At 35.6% G+C, this 13,613-nt stretch overlaps 1 protein-coding gene across 2 annotated transcripts in view; it reads right to left on the bottom strand.

Moving 5' to 3' along the window:
- The window catches only part of GRID1 (glutamate ionotropic receptor delta type subunit 1), a 655,245-nt gene that overhangs the window by 101,020 nt on the left and 540,612 nt on the right, over nt 1–13,613 (bottom strand). For both annotated transcript variants that reach the window (XM_057735455.1, XM_057735456.1), the window contains 2 exons: nt 10,775–11,099; nt 9,443–9,581 (listed from right to left, as the gene is read on the bottom strand). In XM_057735455.1, coding sequence (XP_057591438.1) covers nt 9,443–9,581; nt 10,775–11,099 — 464 coding nt within the window. The remainder of the gene's footprint in view (nt 1–9,442; nt 9,582–10,774; nt 11,100–13,613) is intronic.

The raw sequence follows: 13,613 nt of genomic DNA, 5'->3' as shown, positions 1-13,613 counted from the left end.
CTTTTATCATCCTGTAAGGTCCCCCTTTACCCCCTGTAACACTCTATGGCATAAAGTATACTTCGTCTAATGTTGAGATAGCCTCACCAGTTTTCTTATGCTTATTACTTGCATGGTATATCTTTTCCCTTCTTTCTCAATCTGTCTGTGCCTTTATGTTTAAAATGCTTGTAAACAGCATATTTTTCCAGTTTTCCAGTTGTTAATGATGCGGGGTATAGTCAGATACCTGTTACTCCATCATGGTATGTGGAGAAAGTTCCACATTCTTTTTTTTGAGTACCATTAATATGCACCACCTTTCTTTCCCAGTTTGTGGTGCCCTGAAGGCAGAAACTGATGCATAGCTCTATTAAGATGCATCTGTTAGTTGCAGCCAATCGCTTCAGGCTATTAGAATTTCATAGATCATTTTTTTATAATTGGAGGCAGTGCTTTCCACACGTTAATGTGAATAAAAATCACTTGGAGACCTACTTAGATATAAATTCTGATTCATGAGATCTCAGATAAGGCCTGAGATTTGTATGTTGGTCTGTGTGCCACACTTTGAACAGCACGGATGTGTAGGACTTGGTAGCTCACAAAAAAGTCATCCAGGTCTTCTATATCACAGGACACTAACTTGAACAACTTGATGGTGAAAGTTTCACACACTGAAGTATGTGAAAGTGTGAAGCTAGCAGATGTAATAAAACTGAGGATGGTAGGACCAGAGGCAACCTGAAGAGTGCTAGCACCACCAAAGTCATTCAAATTTAAATATTTAAAACACCATGCTGCCAAAAAACCCCACAAACTTATGAAGTAAATTCAGGCCATATCCAAGTGTTTACGATTTCTGTTCAATGTTTTTATCCATAAATTAATTTTAAAAATGGAATCTTCACATTCAAATTGATGATGATACATGTGTAAACAGCCTTTAAGTTCAGTTTGCAAAGAGCAATTGATCCACCTTGGGTTTGGTCATAAGTTCTTAGATACAACACCAATAGCATGATCAATTAAAAATGTGTTAAGTTGGCTTTATTTGACCTAATAGATATCTAGTGCTACCCTGCTCATATTTTTTTCCATTTTCCACAAAGATATCCTAAAACTTATATGTCATCATAAAACCCATACATCTCTTTGTCTCTCTCTTTATATACATATATAGATACTAAATCTATATATTATACCATTTATAAACATATATATATACATATGTATTTATTTATCATAAGGCTTTCACTTATCAATATGTATTTAAGGTTCCTCCATGTGTTTCCATGGCTTGATAGTTCCTTTCTTTTTAGCACTGAATAATATTTCATTGCCTGGATGTATTCCAGTTTATGTATACATTTACCTCTTTAAGGACATCTTAGTTATCTCCACATTTTGACAATTTAAGTATAGCTACTATAAAAATTCATGTGCAGGTTTTCATGTGGAGATAGAGAAAGAGGAATGGGAGGGAGGAGGAGAAAGGATCAAATTAGAGCGAGGAAGAGGAAGGGCAGAAAGCATAAGAGGGAGAGGAGGAAGAGAAGGGAAAGGGAAAAAGGAAGGGGAAGATGATGGAAAGGAGGGGGAAGAAGGACGTGGAGAGAAAGAGGGGAGAACAGAGAACAGAATGAGAAGGGAAAGAGCAATAAAGAAAGAGGGGAAGAGAAAGAGGAGGTGAATGGGGTATTCTTATGCTTCTCTGCAGCATTACATACAAGAAGAACAAGGGAACAAATTTTATAGAATTCAGACAATGGAGCAACTTCTATAGAATAGCAAGGGGAGAAGTTGTGACACAAGAACATTACACCCAGATAAGTTTAATTCATGTGTAAATACAACAGAAAAAGATTAGCAGATATGCTGTCCCAGAAAGTATACATCTCTTGCTAGATATATTGCTCAAAGGGCTATTCTAGTTGAATAAAATAAAATAAAGAAATGAACAATGGCTAAATCATAGAATAAAGAGATATTCAACAAGCACTGAAACATTTTGAACACAGAATTCAATCCAAATAATGACTATAAATACGGATGAGATAAAACAAAAGAATGAAAATGCCAAATATATGTCTTAGAGAAACCATAAAAAATTTAAAAACATAAGAAGAAAGAAAAAAAATCAGAGTAAATTGGGCCTAAAATCTCAGATTCTATCAACAAAAAAATGATTGAGTAGATAGAAGAAGAGGAAAAAAAAGATATTCCACTATCGTCTTACATAGGAAGAGACATGAATATATGGTTTCACTCTTTAGTTTGAAAAAGAAATAGCAGTGCATTCAAATTTAAGCCTAAAGGAAACCACTGGAGATTAAAAGATGATCCTTAATTTCTAGTGGGGGGAAGGTAGTGGGACAAACACAGTAATAATAATGGTAACTGAATGCTAAACTTTATGAAAATTATTAAGAACGCATAAGTAAATATGATAGCAGTAAGAACAAATATATTTATATTGTAATACCTGTCAATTGTATTTCAACAAATTAGATAGTCTACCTAGATAAAATGGACAAATTTCTAGAAATGCACAACCTACCAAGACTGGTTCATGAAGAAACAGAATATCTAAATAGACCTATAACTAGTAAGGAGATCTAATCAGAAAATCCCAGGACCAGATAGCTTCACTGGGGAATTCTACAGTTTAAAGAATGAACATCAATCCTTATCAAACCCTTACCAAAAAATTCAAGAGGAAGGAATACTTCCAAATTCATTCTATGAGACCAACATTACCCTGCTACTGAAGTCCAAAAAAGACACCACAAGAAAACTACAAATCAATATTCCTCATGAATAAAATTCTCAATGAAATACTTGCAAACTGAATTCAACAGTTTCAATATTAAAAGGATTATACATCATGACCAAGAAGGATTTATTCCCAGAATGCAAAAATGGTTCAACATAAAAAATTTTATCAATGTGATATAGCACATTAACAGAATGAAGATAGAAACCACATTATCACCTCAGTGCAAGAAAAGCATTTGACAAAATCCAACACCCTTTAATGATAGAAACTTAATAAGCGAGGAATAAAAGGAAAAAACCTTAATGTAATAATGGTTGAGAATCATTGAGAAACCCAAAGCTAACGTCATACTCAATGGTGAAAGACTGAAGGACTTTTCTCTAAAATTAGGAACAAGACAAGGGTATCTTCTTCTACCACTTTTACTCAACATAGTACCAGAAATCATAGTTAGACAATTAGGCAAGTAAAAGAAATAACTGGAAATAAATTGGAAAGGAAGAAGTAAAAGTATCTCTGTTGTCAGACAACATGAACTTATATGTAGAAAATCTTAAAATTAGACACACACATATACACACATACACACACACGCACACACACAATTAGAACTAACAAATTAATTAAGCAAAATTTCAGGATACAAAAATCAATACACAAATCCCAGCTGCATGTCTATACATTCACAATGAACAGTCTGAAAGGGAAATTACAAAAACAATTCCAATTACAATAATATCAAAAAAAATAAAATACTCAAGAAAAAAATCAAAAAGGTAAAAGGCATATATACTGAAAACTAAAAATTTTGGAAAAAAAATTTAAAACACAAATAAATGAAATGAATCCTGTATTCATGGATTGGAAGACTTAATATTGCTATTATGTCAATACTATCTAAAGCAATCTATAAATTTGATGCAATCTCTATATGATGTTTTCTGAAGAAACAGAAAAATCCACCCTAAAATTCATATGGAATCTCAAGAAATGCCAAGTAGCCAAAACAATCTTGATAAAGAACAAAGTTGGAGAGCTCAAACTTCTGAATTCAAAATGTACTACAAGCCACAGTAATCAAAACAGTGTGGAACTGGCATGACAACAGACATAAAGACAAATGGAATAGAATAGACAACACAGAAATACCGTCCTATACATGTCAAATAATTTTCAACAATGGTGTCAAGATTTCTTAGTTATGACAACAAAAGCAAGGGCAATGACAATAGCAAAGAAATGGATAATCTGGACTTCATCAAAATTAAAAAAAAAAAATCTGCATCCAAGGACACTATCATCAGAATGAAAAGGCAATCCATGGAATGGGAGAAAATATTTGCAAATCACATATCTCATAACAGATTAATATCCAGAATATAAAAATTTCCTACAACTCAATAACAGACAAAAACAACTCAATTAAAAATGGGCAAAGGACTTGAATATAAATTTCTATAAAGAAGGTATGCAAATGGAAAATAAACACATGACAATATGCTCAATATCTCTAATCATGAAGGAAATGCAAATCAAAACCAAAATGAGACCATTTCATAACCATTAGGATAGCTATTATGAACATAAAAACAAAAAGCCAAAACAAAAACAAGTGTTGGTGAAGATGTACAGAAATTGGAATCCTTGTGTCTTGCTGGTGAGAATATGAGATGGTGCAGCTATTGTGGAATATGGTAAGGTAGTTCCTCAAAATTATTAAACATAAAATTTCCATGTGATCCAGCAATCCCACTTCTGACTATGTACCCAAAATATTGAAAGCAGGGACTTAGTTATTTTTATGTCTATACTTATAGCAGCTTTATTAAATAATAGCCAAAAGATGGAAGCAACCCATGTCCTGGACAGATGAATAGATCAATAAAATGTGGTATATACATACAATGAAATGTTATTCATCCTTAAAAACCAAGGAAATTCTGACACATACTACAAAATGGTGAACCTTGAAGACATGCTAAGTGAAACAAACTAGTCATTAAAAGACAAAAACTGTATTACTTCACTTATATGAGGTACCTAGAGAGTCAAACTTATAGAGACAGAAAACAGAATGGTGGTTTCCAGGTTCTGGGGAAGAGGGGAATAAGGAATATTATATATATATTTGCAAGGTGACGTGATCTAGAGATGGATGGTAGTTACATTTGCAGAACATTATGACTGTACTTAATGACATTGAATTGTACACTTAAAATGATTAAAATGATAAAAATTTGTGTTATGTGTATTTAAAAATATACCACAATTTAAAAAATTTAAAAAAACAAACATGCATTTTAATAATTTAGTAATATATTCTAATATCTAGGTAAAGTTGTTTTTTAAAAAATATGAAGTTTATTCAATAAATAAAATATCAAAAAATAACAATTTAAAAACTAACTATAGAAGATTATCCATTAAATAAATTGGAAAAAAATTAATTACCTCCTAAAAAGGAAGGGATCAGACATCTTCAAAAATGAGTTGTTAGGGCAGAGTGCAGTGGAACAGAATGATATAGGAGCAAAGTTTTTGTGTACTATTAAAATAAGGTTAGTATAAATCCAAGTTAAATTTCTATAAATTAAGATATTAATTGTAATGCCTAGGGTAACCACTAAGAATATAACTCAAAAAATATAGTAAGAGAAACAATAAGGGAATTAAAATGGTATGCAAAACATATCTAACACAAAGCAGGCAGTAATGGGGGAATGAATAACAAAAAAGGTATGACATATATAAATCAAGTAGCAAAATGGCAGAAGTGAAGTCTTCTTTATCACTAATTACACTAAATATGAATGGATTAAACTCTCCAATTAAAATGTAGACATTAGTAGAATGAATTAAAAATCATAATTCAATTATTGTGGGTAGAAGCTACTCACTCTAGATTCAGAGACAAATAGATCAAAACAACATAAAAGGTTAGAAAAAAATTCTGTGCAAACAATAATCAAAAGAGGACTGGAGTGGCTATGCTAATAATCAGAAAAAGTAGACTTTAAAACAAAAATTTTTATGAGAAGCAAAGAACATTATATAATTATAAAATGGTCACCAATAAGAATATATAACAATTACAATTATAAACATATACAAACCTAACACATGAAGCAAAATTGATAAAATTGAAGGGAGAAATAGGCACTTCTACAAAAATAGTTGTAGACGTCAATAATTTCAGTAATTGATAACAAGGCAGAAGATCAACAAGTAAATGAAAACATGAACAACACTATAAACCAACTAGACTTGATGATGAAATAGACAATATGAATTGCCCTATAGCTATAAAAAATTGAATTCACAATTTAAAAGCTCCGAAAATATGAAATCTCCATGCCTGGATGATTTACCTAGAGAATAATGCCAAATGCTACAGCAATTTTACATAATCTCTTCCAAAAAATAGATGATTTCTTAAATCATTGTGTTAGGCTAGTGTTACCCTGATATCAAGACCAGACAAAGACAGTACAAATAAAAGTACAAACCAATACTTCTTATAAGTTTAGATGCAAAAATCCTCAATCAGAATAGCAGCAAACAGAATTCAACAATATATGAAAAGAATCATAAACCATGACAAAGTGAAATTCATTCGAGACATACATTTGAAAAAACAACCAATGTAATCTACCATGCTAATAAGCTAAAGAAGAAAAAACATAGAATTATGGCAAATAATGCACAAAAAAAGCATTTGGCAAAATCTAGTACCCATTCATGATATATATTCTCAGCAAATCATGATCTTTTGGCTTAAAGCAATTATAACTATAATTAATATAATTCCTGTCAAAACCACAGAATGTTTTTATATAGCCATCGACATACTTATTCTAAAATTGATATGGAAAATGTCAGCCCCAGAATATTTAAAACAATCTAGACAAAGAATAATAATATAGGAGGAATCATTATGCTCAATATTAAGGCTTACTGTGTAGCTACAGTCATCAAGACAGGGTGCTTTTGGCAAAGGGATCGGCACATAGATCAATGGAACGAATAAAGAACACAGAAATAGACCCGCACAAATATGTTCAACTGATTTCTGACAAACTTAAATAGCAATTAAATTAATAAGTAGTGCCATAGCAATTGGACATCCATAGCCAAAAAAAAAAAAAAGAGAACTCAAACCTCACACCTCATACAAAAATTAACTCAAAATTGACTGTGAGCCAAAATGTAAAATGTAAAACTACAAAACTTCTAGAAAAACAAACAAGCAAACAAACAACCCCAGATTATCTTCAGGGTCTAGGGCTAGACAAAGAGTTAGACTTGATACCAAAAGCATGATCCACAAAAGAATAAATTTATAAATTGGACCTCATAAGAATTAAAAATTTTTCTTTGTGAAATACCTTGTTAAGAAAGAGGTTGAAAAAACGAACTTCAGAGTCAGGGGAAATATTTACAAACCACACATCTGGCACGGAACCGGTGTATAAAATATATAAAGAACTTTCAAAACTCAACATTAATAAACGATCCAGTGAGAAAATGGGCAAAATACACAAAGAGATATTTCACCAAAGAGAATATACAGATAGCAATAATCACGTGAAAAGGTATTCAATATAATTAGTCATTAGGAAAACACAAAACCACAATGTGCTATCACACCATGCCTATCAGAATGGTAAAATAAAAAACAATGACAACACTAAATATTGGCAAAGATGCAAATAAGTTGTATCATTCTCACATTACTAGTAATGTAAAATGGTATAGTCACTAGAAAGCAGTTTGATCATTTTTTAATAGAATTCAACATGCTATTACAACAAGCAGCAATTGCATTCTTGGATATGTACCACATATTAATGAAAACATGTTCACACAAAAACCTACACACAAATGTTCATAGCGGCTTTATTCGTAATTGCCTCAAACTGGAAACAACCCAGAGGTCCTTCAATGAGTGGATTGTTAAATAAACTGTTACATTGGATTCTACTGAGCAATAGAAGCAATGAACTATTAACACACACACAATTTGAATGAATCTCCAGAGAATTACACTGAAAGAAAAAGCCAATCCCAAAAGTGTGATTCAATTTACATAACATACTTGAAGGGACAAAATTTTAGAGCTGGAGAACACATTAGTGTTTGCCAGGTGTTAAGAACAGGACTGGAGGGGAAGAAGTATAAAGGAGGTGAGTGTGGTTATAAAAGAACAACAAAAGGGATTCCTGTGGGAATGAAATTATTTAGTGTCTTTACTGTGGATGTAGATATACAAATCTACACATACAATAAAACTGTATAGAATCAAATGCACACACACAGAAATGAGGGCAAGGAGGAGAGGAGAAATCTGAATAGAATCAGTCAATTGTATCAATGTTAATATCCTGGTTTTGCAAAATGTTACCATTGAGGGAAACTTGTTAAAAGATATTAGGAGATCTCTCTGCATTATTACTTATAATTGCATGTGGATCTATAACTATCTCAATAAAATGTCAATTAAAATAAAAACTAGATAATATTCTGAATTTCAAATCCTAATCAAGGAATCTGACCTCTTTCAAATACGCAGTTGGGAGCTATAGAAGCTGGTTGAGTACAGATGCCTTGATTAGGGCTGTGGATCGAAAGAATCAATACAATGATAGTTAAGTATGATGAGTTAAAGGAGAAATTACCGAAGGCAGGAACACAGAAAACCATAATCAGGGATCAAGTGAGAGGTGATATGGAAGCGGATATTGCATCCAAGGAAGTGTTAACTAGATCTTTGCCTTTGGTCAGTTCAGCGACAACATACCCAATAGACATTCACTTTGTACAAGCTCTTTTGTAATTCACACAGTACGTAATATCTGACTATAAAGCAAAGGCATTCCAAGTTATTTCACTATGTTGAACTAATTCTTTTATGCCATATTTTTAACATTTTGGTTAAAATGAAACACTTTTAGTCCTTGGTGTCAATAATTTTACAATTTTTTAACTGTAAGTGAAATAAATTTTCTAATCACTGTGATAATTAGCATGTTTTAAAAAATAATTTTTAGATGTTTGAAGATTGGAAAAATATATTAGACTTGTGGTTTTAATTAATTTTAATTAAGTGTTTAAAAATTTTTGATTAAATAAGTTTGCAATCAATATTGAAAGTTTTGAGGACATTTATTAATTTTAATGTTTTGATTTATTAGTCTTATAAGCAGAATTTAAACATTTGAAGACATTATTTAATGAATTTATACACTGTTTAATTGTGCATGAAATAAAATACAACAGGAGCAAGAGTAGCATAGACATATATATACTACCAACTGTAAAATAGATAGCCAGTGGGAAGTTGCTGTATAACAAAGGGAGTTCAACTCGAGGATGGATGATGCGTTAGAGGACTGGGACGGGGAGGGTGGGGGGAGTCGGGGTAGGGAGGGAATACAGGGATATGTGTATAAAAACAGATGATTGAACTTGGTGTACCCCCAAAAAAATAATAAATAAATTAATAAAATTTAAAAAAATAAAAAAATAAAAATACAACAGGAGTGACGCTCCTCATGCATTAAAGATTACTATCATCAAATCGCAGATCCGGAATCTAAGTCCTTCTCTGCCTCCATGACACCTGGCTACCCTGGCCAGGTTTGCATCCTCTCTTTACAGCCTTCTGGAAGGAGTAATGGATCTTACCTTATGGGATTGTCCATCCTGGACACTGTGAGGAAGGCAGCAAGATTGGCTGTGTAGGAGGAGCACACGATGAGGGTGAAGAGCCACCAGCTGCCCATCACGATTCGCATGGCCATGGAGTTCACTGAGGATTCACCACCTGCAGGAGGCAGGCAAAGGGGATTGGCCCTGGGCTTCTGCTCTCGCTCCCATCCCCAGGGAAATTCTCTGCCTTGCAGCCAGGCACAGGCAACCACCCCTAGCGATGAGCTGGGGATCAGGAAAGTGACTGCCAGCTGGTTATGGTGGGTTCTGACAATTCTGGGAAAAAAATCCTAGGACCACCAATCTCGGAAGGGGATGGAGGACCACAAAATACGGAAAAGCTAGGATGGGCATATTTAGTGATAGGAGATTTGTCCAAATGCAAAGAGTAGAGTTCTGAATAGCAAAATCTTTCAGTTAGAAGATTTTACCTCACTATATTGAGGACCTCCAGGGCTCCAACCCTATGTAATGTCCCTTTCCATCTTAAATTCACATGCAACAGTCTCAGGAATTCTGTAAATGTGAAATTACCTCCTACCTGGAGGATTTCCTGGCTTTCTTTTCAAAAATGAGATGTACCATATTACTTTTATTAATATTCAGCCCTCACTAGATGACTTTTTTCTCCCTATGATTTTCAGACATCATTGCATGTGACTTGTAGTTAGAAGCTGCCTCTTTGAGGTCAATTGTTTCTTCTTAGGTGGTAGCAGAAGAAAGCGCCTCACTGACTATTCTCATATAACCTCTCAAGCAAGTAATACATATTTTGCTATGGTGCAAATAAGGCCAGGACTCACATGAGGAACTCTGCAATTTGTTGTTTCCGGTCAAAATTGCACAATCCTGTAACTCGCCAAGTGCTATTCAGACTTCTCAGAGAGAGGAGACTTTGTATCTCAAGAATGGCTGGAGTACTGCTTAGATGATTGCAAAACAATTTTGATTTTTTTATCGCGTTAAGACTTCAGATTTAAACAAGATACGGTTTCATTTGACAACCCCGTCTGCATAACGATCAGTCTAATGTGGGAGGGGAAGAAAGTGCAAAGCAGAACTCCAAAGTTAATTTTATCTAAAGTGGAAAATCAGGACTTGAAGTTAAGTTTCTTGTTGTCATTTCATTTAGCTCCTATCTGGTATTACTCGGAGAAATCGGGAACAGCATGATATTAGGACTATCTTAGAGATTAAATAAAATTGCATTTAAAATAACTTTGGCAAAATGCATCTAAGAACTTTGCCAATGAACAGGTTCTCCCAGGCCCGTGGGGCTCCTCCAACACTGAGAAACCAGGAGGGTACCTTGCTGTACGAAGGCTCCGTAGACGATCCAGATGGCGCTGTGTAAGGTGGCGGAAGCGGACGGCCGGGGCTGTGCAGCACTCTGAGCCCTCACAGCCTGTATCCGGTTCAGCACGAATATCAGCACGCCCACCACCGGGATGGCTGCCGCGATGCAGGCCCACACGGCAAAATCAAATGGCGCAAAAAGGGAGAAGATGCTGATTTTCTCCTCGGGCTTCTTGATGAGGATCCCCACCGAGTAGTCCATGTACCGCTTGCTGAAGTCCACCACGCTCTCCCTCTCCGGGGTGATGGTGATGGCGGAGATGGCCAGGTCTGCTCTCTGAAAGGCAAACCCACCTCATGAGACAGCAGTCCCCAGTTTACTGCTGGGTTCTACCCTGGGTCAAGGCCTGTCCTCTGCCCTTTGGGTTGTTCAGTTCAGAGCACGTGGATTCAAGAGTTGACACCTCGTGACTTTGAACATTGTAAGGAAAGTCTAGCACTAATTTGTCTGTTATTACCTCCTTCACCTTACAAATTCCTCTCCCAAACCCTAAAAACTCCTGGAAACCACTTCTGGAGGAAAGAGTCTATAGCCTTCTTCATTACTGTGTGAATTGTAGTTTTTCCTCACTTTCTTAATGGTCCCCTTAGTAAACTATCTCCTTTCTTTTGCTGGTATTTCCCTCTTACTGCCCACCCGGCTCCCCACCCTGACTCCCTTCTATCTTCTTCTGGACTTATCTACATCCTTCCTTTACTTCAAGGCCACAGGGACACTCCATTTTTCCATTAAACCTCTCAAAACTCCATTAGCCCACATAGATCTCTCTGTTTTCTAAAATACTTTAGAAGTTACATAGTGAGTATACAACTACCTTGAATCTCATTAATGTATCAGTCCTAGGTTGTTTTATATACAGACTCTATGCCAGAAAGTAACATCCTCCAAGATAAAAGGAGTCATCCCACTTCTTTTGATCTTCTGCCTCCCTTAGCTCGTGGCTTCTCAGACATAAGGGTTGATTCTTCCTTTAGTAAAGCCATGCTGTGAAGGGGCCCTCTGGGCATCCTGTGCTGTGACCTCAGAAGTACTTCCTAAGATTTTTGCTTTCCAAGGTGAGCTTAATTTAATAATAGACAAAACCCCATTAATAGTCTCATGCTCTACCAACTGAGCTAGTTGGACACCCAAGACCCCATTAAGAAGGACCTAGGTTGTGAGCTTAAAGCTGCCAAGGCTGGTGGAGACTAGGATCCTTATGCCTACATGGATGTTGGCATAAGCACATTAAAATGTACAGCGATCATCTCTATCTCGGCTCTTGGGTCTCTAAGTAGAAGGCATCGTCAGAACTAAGTTTATTTTAGAACGACCAGTTGTGACAGCTGATCCAAACTACATACTCAAATTGGAGAAAACCACATAGAAGGATTTTATCAGGTCCAGTATATGGGCTAGAGGGGCAGATATACTGATTTCTAAACTGTGAAATCCAACAACATACCTAGAGTAAAGAGAAAAAATGGTGGTGGTGACCATGTCAGAGCTCTTAGACTTGCCGCATTTGCATCTCTGGTTCTTGCTTTCTTTCTCAGAAACCCACACCCAGGGAGGTTTTTGCTTTGTTTGCTGGTTTGTTTTTGTTTTGTTTAAGTTTGGAGCATATTTAAGGACAGAGAAAGAAATCTAGGGGATCAGGATAGGTTAACAGTATAGGATGGAGGGAAACTCATTTATGAAACCAGGTCCAGAGGAGGCACAAGGGAATTGATTCATGATACCGGTGGAGGGGTGAGCTGTGACAGGAGGAAAAACACTCCCCCCTCTGAAACTGGAGGTGAGGGCATGTGTCTGCAGATGTGAACTTCATAGGAAGCTGAAGTAGCATCTCATGCCCAGATGTCTCCATTTCTTTCCCTAATACGAGTACTTTGTTTTCTAATTTAAGATAGAAGATTATTAGGTTGCTTGAGGAGAAAGATAACATTTTGAAATAGTCCCTAAGGAATATAGCCAAGGGGCCCAACAAAGGACAAGTTAAGGAACTGTCCTGAAGGCCCAGCTGAGTTGGGAGGCCACACATTGTTCATATATCCATTTGGACAAACTTGTGATTTTCTCCTCTAATTGCATACAGCAACCTGGAAGTCAGAGTCACAGGGTAGATAATAGAACCAAGTCAGGGTTTCAGTGTAACAGGAAATCAAGAATAATTTAGGAGAATCACAAAGGATGAAGGGAACTGGGGTTTATCTGGACAACCACAGAGGACACACCAGGCGGGAAAGGATGCAGTATCAGAAGGGCAAAGAAATCTTAGAGAAGAATGAACCTCAGATACATGTGCCAAGTGAAAAGGACCAGACACAAAAGACCACGTATGGTATGACTCCGTTTATAGTAAATGTTTGCAAAAGCAAGTCTGTAGAGCTAGAAAGCAGATTAAAGGTTGCCTAGGGCTGGGGTTGGGAATGGGATTAACTGTAAAATGAATATGAGGGATCTCAGTGGGGTGATGGAAGTACTATAAAACTAGATATGGTGAAGGTTGCATAACTCACTAGATTTCCTAGAAATCGGTGAATGATACATCTGAAATGGGTGAATTTTATATATAACTTTTTCCATAGTAAAGTTGTTGTGCATGTGTTTTTTGTTTGTTGTTTTTTTTTTAGCTTAGGAGAAACTGGAGAGAACAAGGGCCTTGTGTCTGCCTTTATGGGTTTATAAAACAGAGGACCTATGTTTTAGGAACAAAGGCCAGAAAGAGTCAGAAGGACGACAGGTTGTAGTCATGGAGTGGGACAGTGACAGGGACATATAAGATGCTAACAGGATGCATGGGGGCAG

The sequence above is a fragment of the Hippopotamus amphibius genome, chromosome 5 (assembly GCF_030028045.1).
Source record: "Hippopotamus amphibius kiboko isolate mHipAmp2 chromosome 5, mHipAmp2.hap2, whole genome shotgun sequence".
Lineage (NCBI taxonomy): Eukaryota > Metazoa > Chordata > Mammalia > Artiodactyla > Hippopotamidae > Hippopotamus > Hippopotamus amphibius.
This window is presented reverse-complemented; position numbering and strand designations above follow the sequence as displayed.